Consider the following 20,629-nt stretch of genomic DNA (forward strand, 5'->3'; position numbering starts at 1 on the left):
CTAGTGAAAATCGCGTCAAAATCAATCCATCTGTCTCAGGGAGTAACCGGATACAAACAGACTGATATCTCTTGATTTAAAAAAAAAAACTTTAATGCCTAGCCCCATCATCTAATAAGCTTACGTGCCTCCAGTTTTAACAATAGGACATCCGATAAAACTGATCGTGTGTTGGTCACTATATGCATGATGGCTCGACTTGTATGCATTTAGTGAACAGCTATTAATTTAAAAAATAAATTTGTTGTTTCATCAATAGCCTGTATTCGTCCACTGCTGGACATAGGCCTTTCTGAGAGCGCGCCACCACACACGATCCTCCGCCTTCCTCATCCAGCCACTTCCCACTACCTTCTTGATGTCGTCGGACCATCTAGCTGGAGGGTACACTGCGTTTGGTGCTACGCGGTCTCTATTGGTTGTTTACAAAGAACTAAATAATTTAATTTCAAAACCAGTAGCTGATTAGAGTCGAGGAAAGCAGAAAGTCAATCCATTTGCGCCAAAAAACACCGCTCTTTCGATCCCAAAAGCTACGTGCTCAAACAAAATTTTCAAATTCATAATACAGTCACTGACGCGGGCCGACTGTCTGGCCACAGCTTTTTAATACATCCAAATAGGGAAATGTAATGCATAGAGTCGTTTTCACCAAAAAGTGAATCATAAAGTCGGGCTTAGATAGGAATCAAAGGCCGACATAATGAGGAGCAGCTATTCAGGGCCCGCCGTACGTGACGATGCGCTGGATAAGACAACGTTCGATATGGGAAAAGGTAATTACTTACTGTGCATTATACAGAGAGGTAAGTAATGGGACTGTGTGGAATGGAAAGTGTGGAATGTTTTAACAAATTGTATATCTTATTAAATAGGTGGTTATTAAGGTGGGTAGTTTAAATAGGTGATGTGTTATTATCATTATTTAACTTGTATTAGGTTGAATAGACTTAGATTTATATATGTCGCTGATGCTATAACTTAAGTGATACGCGGGCGTTCTTTGAGTAATAGGCGATTGACCACGGCATGTGTGGTGCAGTTAACTCAATCTATGTACAAAACAATTGATACAATGACAATGAGTACAGTAAAGTATTCATTAGAATCCTGATCTTGATTCTACACCCGCCTTACAACGCTATAGCCTTTTATAGCGTTGTAAGTTGGGCGTTGTTTGAGGAGCGGGATGTATGGTGCAATTAGCAATCCGAATCAGCCTGCGTGCAAAAACTATTAATGGTTCAGTAATATTTTACATATGAAACCATATCAATGAGTGCAGAAAAGTGTTCATTACAGTCGCATCTAGTAGAATCAGGCTACAGCGTTGTAAGGCGGGCGTTGTCTGAGGAGCGGGCGGCTGACGGCGGTATGTATGGTGCCATCAGCTAATCGGATCACTTTTTGCCCAAAAACAGTTGATAAGTCCACATTATCTAAACAATGACACGTATAAATGAATGTAGAAAAGTGTTCATTACAGTCGCATCGAGTAGAATCAGGCTACAGCGTTGTTAAGGTGGGTGTTTTCTGAAAAGCGGGCGGCTGACCGCGGGGCGCAGGGTGCAATCAGCTAACAGAATCAGTTCTTGTACAAAAACAGTTTATAACTTACTCCACCGAAACTATAACACCATATCAATGAATACCGAAAAGTGTTCATTACAGTCGCATCCAGTAGAATCAGGCTACAGCGTTGTAAGGCGGGCGTTGTTTGAGGAGCGGGCGGCTGACCGCGGGGCGTAGGGTGCAATCAGCTAATTAGGTCACTATTTGTCCAAAAACAGTCTATAACTTTGCTTTACATCATCGGAACTATGATATCATATCGATGGGTGCTGAAAAGTGTTTATTACAGTCGCATCCAGTAGAATCAGGCTACAGCGTTGTAAGGCGGGCGTTGTTTGAGGAGCGGGCGGCTGACCGCGGGGCGTAGGGTGCAATCAGCTAACCGGATCAGCCCGGGCGCAAACACAATTGATAGCGCCGCGCCATCGCCTCTTCACGTTGTGTTACGCCACGCAATTCTATTTTACCTATAGTTATTTGTTTACAATAAGTACTGCAATGTTTAATACACTGAATAAAATAAGCTACTTAAATGCTACTTACGTAAGGAACTTGCAAATTACTACTTACTACAAGAGTGTACAATGTACATACGTAAAATAGATCCTTGAAGATAACTTTTTATTGGAGGGTAAACTGCTTCGTAACGTAACGCGTTACCCTTCCGCCACTCTTCCTGGCCTGGGTACGCATACGGCAGCAGGTTTAAGTTATCACTTCTGTCGAGTGCCCTGAGACGCGCATGTTTTTTTTCTTACTGTACATTTACATATTAATGAAGTTGAAGAAGATAAATTCCTAACTTCTTCGATACATGCTTATAGCTAGCAGCAGCTAGCAATGCGTATAAAGAAAAGAAGACGCAACAACATTGCGATGCGATGGTAAAAAACGGGAAGGATGTATGTCAATCATTATTTCTATCTATCTAATATTATAAAGCTGAAGAGTTTGTTTGTTTGATTGAACACGCTAATCTCAGGAACTACTGGTCCGATTTGAAAAATTCTTTTAGTGTTAGATAGCCCATTTATCGAGGAAGGCTATAGGCTATATATTATCCCCGTATTCCTACGGGAACGGGAACCATGCGAGTGAAACCGCGCGGCGTCAGCTAGTATATAATATAAATGATAGTAACTTTATCACATAGTAACGATATCAGTAGGTATCTACTCGATTGCGTCATAAAACCAATTTAACCATGTTAAACACATTTTTCTTACACAATTACCCCTGATTCGAGCGGTCCCATTAAACTCATTAAACAAATGAACACCAATGATATACGTACACATTGCAATTGAACAGTTAATGGAATGGCATTTATAAAGAGTTACAAGCACACACGTGCGTGCCATGTTGGAGACGGCTAACATAAACAACTGGGGAATGGGGAATGGTTGTTGTTACACGTTTGTCTTATGCTCACAGCTCTCCATTTGCCACCAAAGATTTTATAATGGAGATATGTCACTAACGCGTCAAAACTGAGGCGAACAAAAGCGGCTAATTGACCGCATTTCATTGAGTTGCATGATAAACAACGAAAGTTGTTTAAACAAATAATACCTAAATATACACAACAATGTCGAGTTGAGTGTTTAGGAATTTTAAAAACTGTATATACCTATAAATATATTATAATGGAATTAAACACAAAATGTGTGTCCTCAGTGCAGTCGCTAAATTAGGCTCACTTTTTCCGGTCATTTTGTAGGCACGTGACACGTCTAAAATATAAAATGAAGTTGTTTGCCACACTATGCATTAACTTTTGTCCCTTAATTTCATTGCGTCTTGAAGAGACATCAATAGGTATATGTATAAAAAAATAAAATCTTATTAACGAAAAAATTTAACAAACTTATAATCTGTCTAGGACAGACTAAAACAGAAAAATATTTTATTAAAGAAAACTAGTGACCGAAAGCGCCACAGAATGGACAACTTTGTTCACTTATTTTGGATTTTAATACATAATTACTGAACTGATTTTCATGAAAATTAAATGGTGGTAGAAAAGTCTAAAAACAGAAGAGAAAAGAAGACGCTAATTTAAGAAGACCTTTCTCTCATTCCTTATAATATTACTTATTTGTATTAAAAATAAAGTATGTCTGTATAAATAGCTAACTTTAGTTCAGACGTGAAAGCTTTCTTATTAATAATTTAGTTAATGAACTTTTGTTTAACTTCCCTTGTAGTAAAAAATTATCTAGGTCAAATTTTAGAAGCTAAATACTTCCACTACCTCCTGACTTTTATCTGGTCTACTAAAAAACCAATGCAAAGATGCAATGATACCCTAAAGTTGATCTGATGATGAAATTCTTTTATCAAAATTAATTGCCTAATTGTAAATTATCTAGCAAAGTCAAAAGTTAGATAGAGTACTTAAATAAAGCTTATACTTACGAAAATATTGTTTGAATATTTATTGATAATTCCATTAATATAACTCAATAAGGACTTAAAGTATCTAATAATTATGTTGTTTACTTCGAAAACAGCTCGAGAGGAAAAGGCTTAAAATATTTTAACATCAATAAACAAGGTACGTTGCTAAGGTGTGGGTAGAAAGAGATTTTCCTTTAAAGTAAAAGGCAGTTTAATTTTCATCAGTATTATATTTTATCTCGGTACGTAGTCTACATATTTTACAACTCGGTAAGACATTGCGATTTATATTTCAATTTGTACAATAATAAATATAATTTACATTATTCTTACATACGATTATTATGTACACAGATTTCCATCTGTTCAACTAGGTATATTAGGTAGTCAGTCAATGGATTTTATTCGAAGTATACAATAAAAAGGATCTACATAAAATGTATCGTCATATATTTTACAATTCATTGGTTTGATACGATAATTAACATTTAAATAATTTCAATGCATCTATACATATTCAAAAAGCTTTAACAACACCCGAAACTTTTACCACAATAATTACAATTTACATTACTACAACTCCGAACAATGAAGTCATAATCTACTAAATATCTATCTCTATTAAATAAATATCTCAATATTTAATTTACTAATAACTACAATATGTACAAGCTCGTTTTATCACATTTCAATAACTCCGATACGCACGGATATAAAGTCACTAACACTAAAAACGTCAATATGGTCTCCACACGGATTTATGGTTCGATATGCTGCCATTTGTAATTTTGGTCGATGTGGGACTAGTGGAGAGAACACGAGTGGTGCGTTGTGAAGGCGCTTTTAGTTCGTTGCGCGTCCGGGGCTTGTCCGCCACGGTGGAGTCCGCCGCCTGGACTTGCTTCATCTCCTGCAGTTCCACGTTTGCCGGTCTCGTCGGGTGGAACGCCGATTTGACGACTTCGATCGGCTCTTCGTCCGATTCGTCAGATATCGTTGCTTCGTGAGTCGAGTTGACTTCCGACCTCGAATCAGCCTTCGATCTCGGACTGGCGTTTGTGACACTCCTCGGGCTTCCACTCTGTCTGCTGCTCGTCGGAGACAAGCGAGCGCTCGAAGTGTCCATCGAGGAGACGTTGCTTTGGAACTGCCTTAACGCGTCGTAGGGACTGATGCCGTTTTTCAACGTCAGCTCCGGTGGTAAACTTTTTAACGCAAGATCTGCGGGATGGGGCGGGAAAGCCAGAAGTCCGTTCGGCGGTAGGAACGCTCCGGGCGGAGGGATCAACCCTCCGGTCGGTAAGCTCGCCATCGCCGGTGGAAACGGGAACAGCTCCGCTCCGGGCAACGCCAGCGGTGGTGTCGTTATGGGTGCAGCCCCACCTGTGGACAAAGAAAATTCAGCTTTAGTTATTGAATTACCATAAATAATGCTCTTTAGTGCAGCTTCTGCTGCCTGATTTGACAACATGGCGTAATATGAAGGACGAGCCCCCGGGGACGACCGGAGGCGCGCAGGCACTCCGAGTCCCCGAACAACGAGGGTGCATAATCGTACTAAGGATAATGTACAATCTGTAGGCGTTTAAAGGCGGCTTCATAGAAAGGGATGTTTTTTTTACTTCGATATCGGGAGGGTGAGGGTGCAATATTTATTTATCTGTACGCGATGTCGTTCTTTACGATCCAGACACGACACGCCACCTCCGGCCCAGTACATCGTTACTGCGAGTGTGGTGAGAGCATTAGCCATGCGAGGCACGCGCGAGGTGTTGCAGCGACACATGTGCGGCACAAAGCCGGATCCATCGCGATAAGGAAGTTACCTCCGAGCGGCGGACAAAGAGAACTCGAAACGTGAAATTTTCATTAGCATTCGTGTTCAAAAGTTCTTGTAGCTGCGAGCTTTGATTCTCGATAAGTGTAAGAGAAGCGGGCGCATAAAAAGGACACGATGGAGGCGCAGATTGGGCCACAAAGAGCTCAGAGGTGGTGCGGCGCTCGCATCTCTTTTGCACTTTTTATATTTGCAGCAGTGGCAGTGGTGCGCAGACCACTTTAAAAGGCAACGGGGGTGGGTGGGGCCGTAACTAGGGGGTAATTTGGTGAGGCGGGGGCCAATATCGGCGTCGCGCCTGATTGAGGTGATCCCGATGCTCAGATTTGAAACTGTTTTGCGATAACTATAATGTTTAATTAATTTTTACATCACGTCGACCAATTTAATAAGTACGTACAAGTACTGCCTTAAAGCTGCTTTCATTTAATTTACAGTTTTCAAAAAATAGATTAAAGGAATATTTCTGTATTTTTGCTTTTGAAAGTCTAGTCAAATGGGAACGTAGTTTGAGTGCAAATTAAAAAGTTAAGTTGGCCCTTTGTGAAAGCGAACCGAAGTAAGGTTTAATAAAAGCGGGTAGGTGTTTGAGTACAGCGGTCCTCGCGTTTCAGCGTCGGAAACAAAAAGTAGCTGGTGGCGCGGTCGCCTACATTGGAATAAAATTGACTCCACACTCTCTCGAACGTGAAGGCGGTGCTTTTTGTACTTTTTCCATCCTCCCCCCGCTCCCCCCGGCGGACGGACTTCAGCGGGTGGTTGTGCTTCGGTCGGACCGGTGTTGTTTTGCAGCGCTCAAGAGCCGCTTCTTTTATTTGAGCCTCCGTTGTACGGCCTTGAGGGGTGGTTCCGTAGCGAGAACATGTTTTCGAGTGTTGTTTGCTAAATCGGGAATTTTTAAATTAACGAATGCCAAATAATCCGTCGATCGGAAGTTTAATAGGAACGGGGGGCAATCGAATATTTGATATCGAACTCTGCCATCTCGGGATTATGCTTCCGTTGTTATAGCCTTGTTGTTTCTCTACTATCTCGCTAATTGCAAGGTGATTTTACTCGCTAACTATTGATGTGTTGCTAGCACGTAAATTGTTTATATCGAACTAACTGCCTCGTTTTAATCAATAATAATTATTATTACTGTTCTAGTAGCTTTAGAATTTATCAGTAACTAGCGACCCGTTCCAGCTCTGCTTGTATTCAGTAAAATTCGCATTAAAGAATTTTGATTTAATTAAATTAACAAAGATTTATAAAGAAGCAGTGAAAGTTCTTCAATTGCGTAATTTTATTCGAGTTTTTTTTTTATTCTTTACAAGTTAGCCCTTGACTAAAATCTCACCTGATGGTAAGTGATGATGATGCAGTCTAAGATGGAAACGGGCTAACTTGTTAGGAGGAGGATGAAAATTTACACCCCTCTTCAGTTTCTACGCGACATCGTATTGGAACGCTAAATCGCTTGGCGGTACGTCTTTGTCGGTAGGGTGGTAACTAGCTACGGCCGAAGCCTCCCACCAGCCAAAAGACAAATAACGACTAATTTAAAGTTATCTACATACAAAATGTTAGTGTTTATTTAACTGGAATTATGTAGGTACTTCTATCAATAGGTATAATATTGATATTTTAAACATTTGAAAAACTCACGTAATTATTGTCGGAGTATGCCCGACAAGTTTCAAAATTATAGCTGTTACTGAGATATATCAGGTTAATAAATATCTTACCTACATACCTACAAACAAACTCAAAATCGTTCTCTCTTTACATAATTAACTTTAAATAGAAGGACATTTTTAGTCGGTAAACAGCTAAACATTATGATAATATTTTCATGAGAAAGTGGGAAAATAATTTACCTTTAACAAGGGCAGCTTGATCCCTCAATTGCGGCGGCCTGAAATAGTCCGCCCAGGCGTAGTTCAGATACGCAGCGTCTAACCAGCCCGGGTTGAGCAGGAACGGGTTGAAGGCGCCAGGGTGACCGTAACCGTAATCTGAAACAAAGGAAACAACATTAAATTTTGAAGTCATGACCTGAGATAATGTGGAATATGTTAAAGTTGGTGGGGCAGGAAAATAGTTTTTTTAGACACCCACTACAATACGGGTATCAAATAAAAGTTTCGTTTGATACCCATATTATAGTGGTTGTCAAACGTCCAAGAGTTTGATCTGTTTGATCAACTTAATATCGTGGTGACCAAGCTTCGCTCGACGTTTATGTTTTGGAATATTATTTTCATGCAATATTGTATCGTCATCGTGTACTGTTTTGTGTTGTGTCTTTTAGTGTTTATATACGTATACGTACAAGTACCTATAATAAAATTTTAGACACCTATATATTATTAACGCGTTTTAAAAAACAACTCACCTACGAGTATAAAATCCCAAAAAAAATCTATCCAGGATATACTAAATATTTATTGACAAACAAGTAAGTATTGCATAATCCAATAAACAAATAAGAATAATTTAAAGAATTAATTGAGTAAATAAAAAGCTGTTGAAGTTTGAGTCCATAAATAAAGATGTTAGCTTTAAACAGAGCCAACATGAAGGTTTTATTACTGTCTCGAATGATATGCGCATCACAAGAAGCTGCGTGGAGGTCAAACCTCGGCCACGTCCGCAAGAAGTCGCTTCACAAAGGCCGGCCGTAAAGGCGGCGACACACGAGTCGCAATGTTTACCGCGTTACCGACTATAACAAGGGGCTTGTATACACAACGGCCCGGTTTACTGCAGCTAGCCGGCATCTCTGTGCCATACGTTTTTACGACCGTCCACCGTCACGTTGCCTTTCGCCTTTCAGCTAGCGAAACGCTTTTTTATTTGTTTAATCGATAGGCTACTGAAGACGCCACTGCCGACGTCTATTTCAGTTTTACGGCCCTTTTTAATCCGGTCGCGACTCATCTCGATCGCGATCAGGTGTATCGACTTTTTTATTACGGGATTAACTGTTTACGAGCACTTCGTCTACTTTGTTTTGAATTACTGTTTAGTGACTCCTCTGATGTTTAGCGTTGCGTAAGTATTTTTGATTAGCGCGGCTTAGAACAGATTGTTTGCGTCCGCGCGTCCGCGCGTCTTTTGTTTCCCCCGTAAATTCAGGTGTGTAGACACTTTTATTGCGCGCCTCTTGAGAATGTTTACAATGGCCGATCGTTTTATTTCTGTACACACGATCCGGAGCGGAGATTAGCGAGTGTTTCGGGAGAGTGTTACCCAAATCGCGGGCATTTTAAATTAAGATCGTGATGGATGGCCCGTCGCGCTGTCACGACACGCACCGCCATGATGGTACATAATAAGTTAAATGTGGAACTCGGAAATGGTCCGCTCCATTTGTTAATGCCAGTATTCAATTAAATTCGGTTCCCCAACCCTTTGCACATGCGGGGCTCGGAGTATTAACGTCGTAACGAGAACCGTTCTAGCTGTAGACATTTAGCATTAATAAATGATACGCTGCCTTGAGCTTTTGTAACATATTTTAAATTGTGACTAATGTAAGGACGTAATTGTGTGTGAGGGATCGTTAGAACCCTCATTGCGTTACGTGAACAGAGTTTGGTGCACTTGTAAAATTAGGGATTTCAAAATTGAGAATATAATCTCAATAAGTAATTTTAAATTTTAATGGTATCAAATTATCCATCAGTGGTTTCGAAGTAATCTAATAAGTATTATAATAAGCTGTTTTATCAGTTGAAAATGCTAATTGTCTCTACAGTATTGATGAAGTCCTCCTTGACGGCGAAATATCCTAAAAATGGCGACACATCAACTGACTGTGACTGGCAAAACCAAACTTAGTCCTAAAAGTCCACTGGCAAAATAGCTGACCACTACTCCAATAATATCATGTATACCACAGAACATACTTAAATACATAATAAAAATTACTAAACTGAACAAGCTTGATCAGCTGGCCAATTCACTAATTTGGTCTTTAATAACAACATTAAATCAACTGAAAAAATTTGTATTATATCCACCAAGGGTTGTCACTAGGCATCGGATGACATTTGTTACATAGAAAATCAATTGCGTATATGTCTACTAACATACCTACGTGAAAATTAGTGAATTAGTCTGCAAATCACTGATGAACAAAAATATGATCGTCAAAAATGAATAATTCAAATCAGACACGATGCCACAATGACAGTAAAGACGGAATAACAGCGCAAGTGTCAAAATAGGCGTTAAATAACTCTACGGAGATGCTGACGTTTGTTAGTCGTAAATTAATGTGGAAGACGTGTTGGGAGAGATGACTAAATGGATTCGAGTTATTGCCCATTACTTGGGGAGTCGGTGCTATGACAAACACCACATTTATATTATTGTCTTATGTTTTGATTGTGTTGTTGTAAGACGTTGGTTATTGATTTAGGAGCGTCGAGACTTTTTATGACATTGCTACGGCCGGCGTATATGTGGCGATAAACCGCTTAGTAAAATAAAAAAGTTTGTCAATCAAAGTATATAATGAAATGTGTTTAGCGGGAATATGTATTAAGTATAGTAGTATTCCAGACTACAGTTTATCATTGTCAATTTCCATCCATATACGTTCAGTTTGTGTTAAGAATGGTGTGACTAACCCGATTTCGTTTAACATTATTATTTTACAAAATGAATGTGATAAAATAAATAGCCTTGTAGTAGAGATATTTTTGTTAAGGTTTAGGAAGATTTAACCAGTTTAAAAGGCAGTCTCTGCTGAGGAGAACCGGCAAGAAACTCAATTAATTATTATTACATTCTTATGAGGTAAATAATTTGACTTTATTTTATTTCTATAGTTTTAGTAGTTGACTTAATTTAAGAGCGAACAATAGTAATGATACGTATATAGCGTTGCTGACTTTGGTTTGGGCTCTTCTCGAACCTATGTGCGTTTGCAACCCTCGTGACTTTAATTTTAAGTTTTCGACCAATTTTATTATCACCATTATCTAATAATATTATTAACTCGACTAAGCTTAATTGAAATACTTAAATGAACTTTGACTTTGATAGTAAAACACCATACTACTCGTAATGATACGCTGCATCCCGCCAGATATGCGCCGGCTCTTTAGACTTACAATGAGGGAAAAATATCACTAAGTATCTTTTAGCTTTTTATTAATTTATAGTTCTGACGGCTGCCAAAGTTTGCAAACAATATTTAGCCAATAGCTATGGTGCCCATTAGGTTCATTTATTAATAAAGCAGCAAAAGTTACCATTTTCCCAATACTTACCCTAATAAATCAGTTTCTGTAACAGTTTCAATGGTTGATTTGGTAACTAAAGTCCCTTATTTACTATTGGAGAAATCTCTATACATATTAGGATTTGCTGGCTTATCATAAAGCTGCCATACATTAATATCATGTTTGTTAATGTCAACCATCGAACTGATATTCAAAATTCATTTATTTAACTTTTGTATCGTCAATTTATGTCATGATTTAATGATGGTAAGTACAGTCGAAAACTTAAAATTAAAGTTACAAGGGTTCCAAGCGCGCCTTGGTCCAAGAAGATTGATATTGATGTCAGCGTCAAAGGCATTCCGAATAACACCTAACTAACAATTTCGTGACATTTCTCATGTGAGTAAATCCTTATTTTCAAAACTATTTTGTACATTTTTAACAATGTGAAAAAATAAAAACACAAGAGATTTCCCTGCATCTTGACTGTCTGTAAAAGTTCTTGATGAGATTGAAGCATCTCAGAAATTCTACATTTGTGACTATGAGCCCCAATGATCCATCATCATTATTATATCCCACTTAAGTGGGGTCGGAAAAATATGTCATATGATCCTTATCATCTAAATGAGTGATATCAAGTTCTACAACCCGATATTTAGTTCGATATATATATTTTAGACATATATCGAACTAAATATTGATATGTAAAAGTTCGCACTTCTTGATGAGATTGAAACATCTCAGAAATTCCACATTTGTGACTTTATTTCCAGCTTGTGGCCAACATGCATCGAAATGACTGACATGAAGTTCTACATCCCGATATTTATTCGCTAGATTTTAGATAGATATTTATCCAAATGTATCGGGAGTGTGAAGTTCGTAAAGCAAACGTCGACGGAGCCATGCGTCGGTTATGAGGGTCGCTGGATGTGGTATTTTAGCAGCGACACATAAAATCCATATTTTAGAGGCGAGGGCGGGAGATCAAACGGACTTTACGACAAGGCCCGGGATTGTTTACATCTGGTGCCGAGCCCGTGGCCAATGCGTGGAACTTGGTAACCGCTTGTACGTCGAGTACCTATCACTTTAACTTTGCGCTTGGGGAAATGTTCTCGCATTTCTTATATTGCTTGATGTAATAACTGAATTTGTGCTAATTACGTCACATTTACAATCAGATGGATATCCATATTTATATTATTAATGTGAATGTTAGTTTGTTTGTTGTACGATTTCACGGATATACACTAAACCAATTTCAATTTTTTTACAGCAATCAAAAGCAGTCAGTGAGCAATTGAGGGCCATATTCCCACGGGAACGGGGTTTTTCAATACATTATATAAAGATGAAAATGAGCGAGAAGAAAATATTTTAATCAATAGCACAGATTAATCAACAATAGGCAAATGGAGCGACGGTGTCGTGGCCGCTCCAAATAAAAAATTAAAATCTAATGTTTTTAAATATATTAAAAACTGTTTATGAAATGTAAAACATGGAGTATTTTTTATTGGTAATTATTGATTATTACGAGTATATTTATTTCCGTAATTGTTGTTAGTGTTAAATTTTGAAATACAAATTATGAAAAAAGTTTGTATGTGGATATCAAGGAGACGCCTGACGTTTGGGTTTTTATGGGTTTTACTGGCTTTAAAGTCTTGGAGTAACATTAATAAGCTATTTTAAAGTAGTAGACGTATATTATCAAACCCAATGAGAACTGAGCTGAGTTGAGTCTCTATATTGTTATGACTTATGATAAAATGTAGCCAAATAGTGACGACTTTTGATTCTCTATATTTTTATGAGTTATTATAAAATGTAGCAAAACAATAATAACTTTTAGAATATTAAAAACGTTGCCAAGCGACTTACTGACACATAGATTATCATTATTACAAAAACAGACGAAGAAGAAGAAGAAATACTTTATTGCGCACAAAAATACAATTATAAATTAAAACATTAAAAAGATAATTTAAGCATGCAAAGGCGGCCTTATTACTATAAGTAATCTCTACCAGGCAACCCCTGACGAGAGAACAGATACATAACTATTTAACCATATAACCAACTCAATCTCAATCAAAAGTCTTTCCCATCAACAAATCACGCAGGATCATAACGTGTTGACAACGCAGACTATTTCGGTTCAACGTTACTGCTTCGTATAAACAAACCGACGCGCCCAAAGTTTGGTCAATAATAAAAACGACAGTATGCGGAAAAACTAACATCCTCAGCGATAAACATCAAAGGGACCACGATCAATGGCGTCTCTTGATGGCGTGACGGCGTTAATTAATAGAATGAGAGTCTGTGGTAGCCACACTTTCCTCGTTTTGCAAAATTTAAAGTAAGTCTGGACTGTGACCAAAAGGTGTGTTAAACATCGACTTTTAAGAAATCGTAGTTTTTAGGATACCGGAGTCCAAAAGGAATGCCTGTCCGCCCGTCTGTCCGCGGTTTAGCGCGAAGACTACTAGAAAGCTGTAATTATAGCATGAGTATGTATGTAGGTTATATTTTGTTAATTTTTAGTCTTGTACTTGCTATTTTTGCTTTAAATAAAGTGTATACTAATAGTAAACATTTTTCATGTGTAGGTATATAAGTCTTGAAAAAATACTTAATAGCCATATGTAGGTAAGCATGTGCGAAGAAATTATTTACTAGTGATACTACAAAACACCGTATCTGAAGATACTGTGTAATGTCATATCACTCAAGTGTCCTTATCATAACTAAGTAAAGTAGCCAACTTTAGAATTTGTACTATGGTTTTGGAAGGAATTAAGTGACAGGGCTCTAGTAAAAGGTTGCCATGAAGCTAACAAACAGGCAACTGCGGTCATGATTCTCATGATATTTCGAAGAAAATACAAAAAAAATCACATTTTATACTTGAACATATTGTGCGTATCCTTGAAGCTCCCTCCTCCCAAAGCTACCAGTTGACCTTGATAGTTGGCTACAATACTTACCTATGGTAGAAACATGACAAACAAACTTTCAGCTTTTATAAATTGAGGATGGTGTGATCATCACAGGCTCTTACTCCATAATGGAATCATCATAGTCTAGCGTATACTTAACGATGCCATTTAAAAATATAACTTAAGCGAATTAATAGTGATGAGTTGATGTTTTATTAAATTGAAAGATGTCGAATTAATGAAACAGTTTTAATGAAACCAGAAAAGAATCTTTGGGTCTAAAATTTGAGAAAATCTAAGAAGACAAATATTGTAGCTGAATATTTGCAACACTTTTTAGATAGACAGTCTCCATTAAAAGAACTTCGCAATCAAGTTTTTTTAGTTTTCACATACCTAATACATTCGAAAGCTAGTTCTTAATTCCCTTTTCCTATAATTTATAAACATTTAGACGACCAAGCTGTACTCAAAGTTCGAGTTTATTAATTATTCATTAAATATTGGACTCCATGGTAATATCTTCAAATCATTTCTCATCTGTAGGTTTTATGTATCTCCACCTCAAAACACTTGAAAATGACATTATGAATAGGTAAACAAATAGAACCTCAGTTTAGCCTATATTATAGATATAATTATTAAGGAATTTACTCCAAAGCTTATGCAATCTTGTTCATCAGATCATGTCCAAAGATCCTAACAACTACAACTTTGCAATTTGTAAAAGCAGGTTCATTGTTTCAATACTACTACTACAGTACTATACCAAAATAAAACCAACACAGTGCAATAAAAAAAATCCAACACAATGGTCAGATCAAGAAAGAAAGCTGCAATAACCGCACAAGACATTCGTAAGCATTTATATTTAGAAGCAAACCAATAACCATTTATAAGTCGACGTCAAAACACATTGAAGTTTACTCAGACAATCAAGGCTATTTCTGGACGAAACGTTTCAACAACTGGCTGGAAGATTATTCGAAGCATCTAATTAATGTCTGTGTGATTGAATGATTCTTACGTCCCTACAGATGTTCGGGTTGATTATTTTTATCCGGTCTAAATTCTTATGGGATTAAGTATTTAGTTCATCGAGTCAAGAAAAGGATAGACTGTAGAATTGAGATTATGGTATTACGCGTGGTTAGGCCTCATTCGCACGAGAGTTTTTTTAACTGACATTAAAAACAACAACAAATGTATTCCTAAATATGTGTTCACACGACAGCGTTTTTAAAACACGATGCTTTTTATCGAGCAGTGTTGAGTTTTTTATTTTGGGCGTTGGAAATAGAACATTAATTAAATTAAGATCGTTACTCAAAACGCCAATGCTGAGTTTTAACGTATCCGTGCGAATGAGAACTAAAGTGTCATAATAATCAATTACTCTTAAAATCTCGTGAAACGGTCTACCGATAATAATGATTTAAAAAAAATATATTATACATATTAATACATGCCAGTTAATTATATATCTGTAACTACATCTATACTTAATTAGTTGCAATCACAATGTAGATTCCTTTTTTAATTCTTTAGGGTTTTGGGCGAATGGTAGACTGTATACTTTTACCAATGCCTAATTTATAAAAATTAATGACATTTAAAATATTTGTATGAATATGTACAATGATTGATATAAAATAAATATATAATACTTATCCACGTGTTGTGTTAATAACCGTTGATTAAGCCGGTTGAGCAATGGTTAACCACGTTGGTGGCTAGATAGCGCTCCTCTGGTAAAGCTGCGGTTGTATGCAAGCGATACTATCATTCCGTATATCTGAATGCTTAGTGGATTTTTTTATCTTTAATGATGACAGAAGATACCCATTTTCGGTTTCAGTACAAGTACTTATACTTCTTATAACCTTATATAATTTTTCTTTTTTGTATCACAAATCTTTCTTGTATTGTTATTTATTGTATTGTAATAATATTGTTTTAAATTAGTTTATATTTCGAATTTCGCGACAATTTGTCCCCTAATATAAAACAATTTAGGTTTATTATTGCAATGCACAAAACTTGTGCCGACAACCTACCTACCTATCTACCAGGGGTCATGGTTCTTAACAAGTAGATTCCTATCGGGTTACCTTTTACAAATCCACGAGTTTTACGGATTTTAATAATAATTTTATTCAGACTAAAAAACACATGCATCTACAAAAGAAATTCAGTATTCGCTACTGCTATATAAAGTAACTGGAAATGAATTTAGAAGGTTAATGAAATAAGGGAATATCAATTATCATACCTACTAAATGTCTTGTCTTAGAATATAGATTTAACTGGGCTAATGATTGTTGATAAATGATATACAAAAGTCGAGGTTAATGTTTTCAAGATTTTTCTTGACTTTATTTTTTGCGAACCTTGTGATAAATATAAGTTTAATGTTATAAACGTTTTGAATATTAAAATTCCGATAGTAAAGTTTAGCGCCTATATTTTATTAACTGTTTAATGTGTGAGTAACGTAAGCAAGTCCATTCAAGATTTTAAAATATAACTGAGATACTACAGTTGAAGTAAATACAAAATATGTTTATAAAAACTAATGTGGGAAACGTGCCTTAAAAAAACAAATAAATAAAAAAAAAACTTTAGTCGCCATTGGCTAATAAATTCCCCTTTCCGTTCCAATTAAGTTAGAAGCTTGTGTTAGGAATACAAGATAACAGAGCATGATTGCAAGGGATAGATTCAATATCTGTCGAATCTTAATCTGTCTCTGATATGATAAGCTTTCTTACCTATTTTAACTTGAATGTAATATACAAAGTTTATGTTAGTTTGATTATATCTATCAAAGTTCAAACTGATCACAAACCTTTACAATATTTTACTTGAGAAAGTGACGTAGAGATTAGTAATTACGTTTACTTAGGTATAGTTAAATTATTTTTACTGGGCACATCAAACATTCTAATCTTTGAATGAACCTAAGATATGTTTTCAGTTTCATAGACATAAAAATTTTTCGTGAGTGTCAAGTTTTATTGAATTAAAATTCACAACTTAATAAAAATTAAATTAGCATTAAGTATAAAAGTTATCCTAGGTAAGAATAATTTACCTAATACATAGCTTTATCGTTACAATATGATAATGAGGTATATACGAGTAATTATATGCATTACCTAATTGAATAACCATCGAGTGGTAGAGATAAAAGTTCATTTGTTTTGGCGACGAGACAAATCAACACGCTATCACCGCATCTACGTTTTCAATTTGGCCATTAACAATAATCACATCGTTTAGTGCCAAATGGCAGAAATTAAATGCTTGCCAATGGCATATAAAAGTATTTTGAATGTGGTCAAAAGTTTGGCGCCGCAAAATTGGACTGTGGGCTGGCAAAGAGCCAGCGCGCGCGCATAAAAAGTATGCAAGTTATAGATCTTTAGCATGTGAATATCTTTACTGTTTTTTATCGCTTGTAATAGTTTCTGGCGTTTGTTTTTCGCGATTATTCGCAGAATGTTGATTATAATTTATGCTTACGGTATGCAGTTGGTAAATTCCGGAATTTAGTAGCTGTTTTTTATATTTTTATGTAGCGCCAGTGAATTTCGTTTGTAAGTTACTGTTTTACAGATACCTATTTTTCATTTGAGGTGATTTCGGTAGATATTAGATGGTTAGTTAAATATCTTGTACTTAATTAAATATTTCACATTGATTATTTAAATTAAGTGCAGCTAGTTAAGCAGTTGTAATTATAAATTAATATAGATATGTATTAGCGTCATATATGTCAGTAATTATTATGTTGTTAAGTAATTCATTCCTACTTAACATTTTTTTTTACCGACTTCAAAAAAGGAGGCGGCTGTCAAATCAACTGTTTTTAATTTACTATTTTTTTATTTACCTAAATTATTTATGTGCAAAAAAATTACATTTGTACCATTTTGTGAAACTAAGGTAGTAATTAAATTAAATTAATGAAATTAAAAAGTTGTTGAAAAAATTTAGTGACTTACTTTGCTTGGTCCGGGGTTCTCTGGGTCCGTCCACGGTGACCTTGATAGCTTTGGTGTAGGAGGCCACTTGGCTGGGGAACGTGCTGATGGTGATGGTCAGGCTGAAGGACTTGCCACGCCCGCTGCGACCCACGAACCTCAGGTCATTGAACTTTGCCACCTGGTTCTTCATCACAGCGGTGCAGTTCCTCATCTCCGCCATCACATTCTCATCGTTCCCAGCTTTAATGGTCACTAAGGTCCCGTCTTGCACATCGTCGAGGGCGACGACCTTGAAGGCTACCGGTAAGGACTTGTTGGACCGCCAGTGTCCGGGTAAAGCCGAGCAGAGCACTGCTGGGGAGCCGGTCTGCACCAGGTCGCCGTGGCTCTGCCGGTAGTACTCGTGGATGTGCGAGTAGACGTCCGCCATGCTCGGGGCCGCGGGGCTTGCGTGCGGAAGGTGCATCGACTCCAGCTCACCCTCGATCGCACGCCACTCGAGTCCGCACGCCACTAGTTCACTCCGAGAAAAGTTTGTAACACGCGATACGCCGTGCGCGCACTCCGGAAAGTTGTGCAAAGTGTGGCGCGACTGCGAGCCACTTGTTGTTCGCAAGACGCCGGGCGGGGGAAACGGGAAAAGACTCGACCGCAAGCCGAAGACGCACGACGCGCACCGAAGTCGCGAAGGGACGCGTGCTCGCGGTGACTCAGTTTCGACTGATGACTGCGATACGACGCGACTTTTTCCGATGGTCAATATTTTGCGTTCGCGCGGTCGCCGCCCCCACCCGGGTGGCGGCCCCTACGTCTCGTAAAAAGCGGGAAGGAGACGAAGGGTGCGGGCGGCGCGGAGCCGCGGCGGGAACGAACGGGACGGCCGCGGTCGATCTCTGCGTTTTTATAAAAATGCCCGCGCGAACGAGACGCCGTAGCGGCAATCGGCGGGTAGGAGAAGGATGGGTGGATTTTTTTGAATCGCCGCGGTGACGTATCGCGAGGCGGCGGTAATTAGGCCACGGGGCGGCGGGAAACCGCGGTCGGTGCGAAAACCTATCGACGAGCTCATGAAAAATTATGATTTCCACGTACGAAGCTCGCCTAGGGTGGCACTTCATTTGGACCAAGCATGCGCGGAATTCCGATTGCGAGGGTCATCAACTGGCCGCGTTCATCAATTCCAAAGCATGCGTGGTTTGAAAAAAAAATATAATTCTCTTAAATTATATATATATATTTTTTAATTTACAATCCCATCATCAAACAATAAAAGAGTGTAAAAACGATTCGCGATTCAAAACATTTTTTTTTAATTTCGCTTCCGCGTAAAAGTTGCGAACTGCGAACTTTTGAAAGTTCAGTTGAAGACATGCGAAGTTCGCGGTGCGTGACGCGAGGTGTGTGTGCGAGCGGGACGGCGACGGGGCGGCGCGAGGGCGGGGCGAACAAACTTGGCCATAACTTCGTACGGAGTTTCCCGCGCTCTGGCTCACTATGCGATGTATGAAAAAATTAAACTTACTTTAACTTTTAATTTTTTTTTTTAATTTTAAACAAAACGTGTATCTATAGAAAATAGACGAATGCCCGCTACATGCCAACGAATCTATCCTCCAATGGGAATATTGGACATACATTACGATATATTTTTAATTCCATCTAGATTAAATTTTGAAAATAAAAATAAAAAAGCATAGAAAAAATGTATTAAATCATTTTTGTATTGTTTATTTTATTTATTAGTGTTAGGTATGTAGGTACCTATATATTTATACCTAGTAGGTAGCTAAAAATATTTATATTTTTAAAATTTATCATGAACCATTGATAAGTACAACACAATATACCAATAACCTATTATTGAATTTTATTTCTTATTGATTTGATCTCCTACCCATTTAAGAATATGTTAAATTTCCATAAAAATAATAAAAAGGTATTGTTCATAATTTCACCGTATTTCAATAATAATTTAATTTCCAGACTTTTATTCTGTCTAGGTACTGAATAACTAACCACAAAAATAATTCCCAGTTAACATATAATCTACTAGTACCTACTTACCTACCTATATCTAACTCGTATGTCTAGTCTAATCGTCAATCAAGCCAGAAATATATTTGTCGTGACGCATCAGAACAGTCACTAGCATACATTTTGTATGCGACACATCAGACGCCATCACGACATGTCACAACACATAAGTGTAAACTTTGCCATACAAAATGTATGATACCGATTCTGTTCTGATATGTCACGACACGACACGACAGACAAATATAATTCCGCCGTCAATCAGTCAATTTATATCTATATTGATTACTAGCCGTTGCCCTTGGGTACACACGGGTAGTACCCGTTCCCGTGGGAATACGGGGATGAAATGTAACTTATATGACACTCACAATAAAAGTGGCCTCCTATTGATAAAATAATTTTCAAAATCAGTTCAGCAGATCCAGAGATTACCCCCATAAATTCACACCCTCGCAAACTTCATCTCTTTATAATATTAGGTACCTATTAGCATTTAGGTAAGTAGGTATTACAATTTAGGTTAAATGAAATCAAAGACTTCTATGATACGTAAAGTAGATATCAAATACTGTCTACCTACTGAATAACCAACCAAAAATAATTCCTAGGTTACCTACCTAC

The 20,629-nt window shown here is 37.5% G+C and overlaps 1 protein-coding gene across 1 annotated transcript; it reads right to left on the reverse strand.

Moving 5' to 3' along the window:
- Positions 1 to 4,193: 4,193 nt before the first annotated feature.
- LOC112045254 (segmentation protein Runt-like) lies at positions 4,194 to 18,734 on the reverse strand. Its single transcript, XM_024081366.2, has 3 exons — positions 17,990 to 18,734; positions 7,672 to 7,809; positions 4,194 to 5,355 (listed from the first exon to the last, which is right to left on the reverse strand). The coding sequence occupies exons 1-3, from the start codon at positions 18,435 to 18,437 to the stop codon at positions 4,709 to 4,711; spliced, it is 1,233 nt and encodes a 410-aa protein (XP_023937134.1). The 5' UTR covers positions 18,438 to 18,734; the 3' UTR covers positions 4,194 to 4,708.
- Between the last annotated feature and the right edge of the window lie 1,895 nt (positions 18,735 to 20,629).

Source organism: Bicyclus anynana, chromosome 19 (genome assembly GCF_947172395.1).
Source record: "Bicyclus anynana chromosome 19, ilBicAnyn1.1, whole genome shotgun sequence".
Taxonomy (NCBI): domain Eukaryota; kingdom Metazoa; phylum Arthropoda; class Insecta; order Lepidoptera; family Nymphalidae; genus Bicyclus; species Bicyclus anynana.

Bases quoted from the DNA above. Each gene is read 5' to 3' on its own strand.
- LOC112045254 (XM_024081366.2), bottom strand. From the start codon at position 18,437: ATGCACCTTCCGCACGCAAGCCCCGCGGCCCCGAGCATGGCGGACGTC. The intron at 7,810-17,989 runs GTAAGTCACTAA...CCTTTGTTTCAG, and splicing joins AGAACCCCGGACCAAGCAAA to ATTACGGTTACGGTCACCCT. The intron at 5,356-7,671 runs GTAAATTATTTT...CTTTGTCCACAG, and splicing joins TCAAGCTGCCCTTGTTAAAG to GTGGGGCTGCACCCATAACG.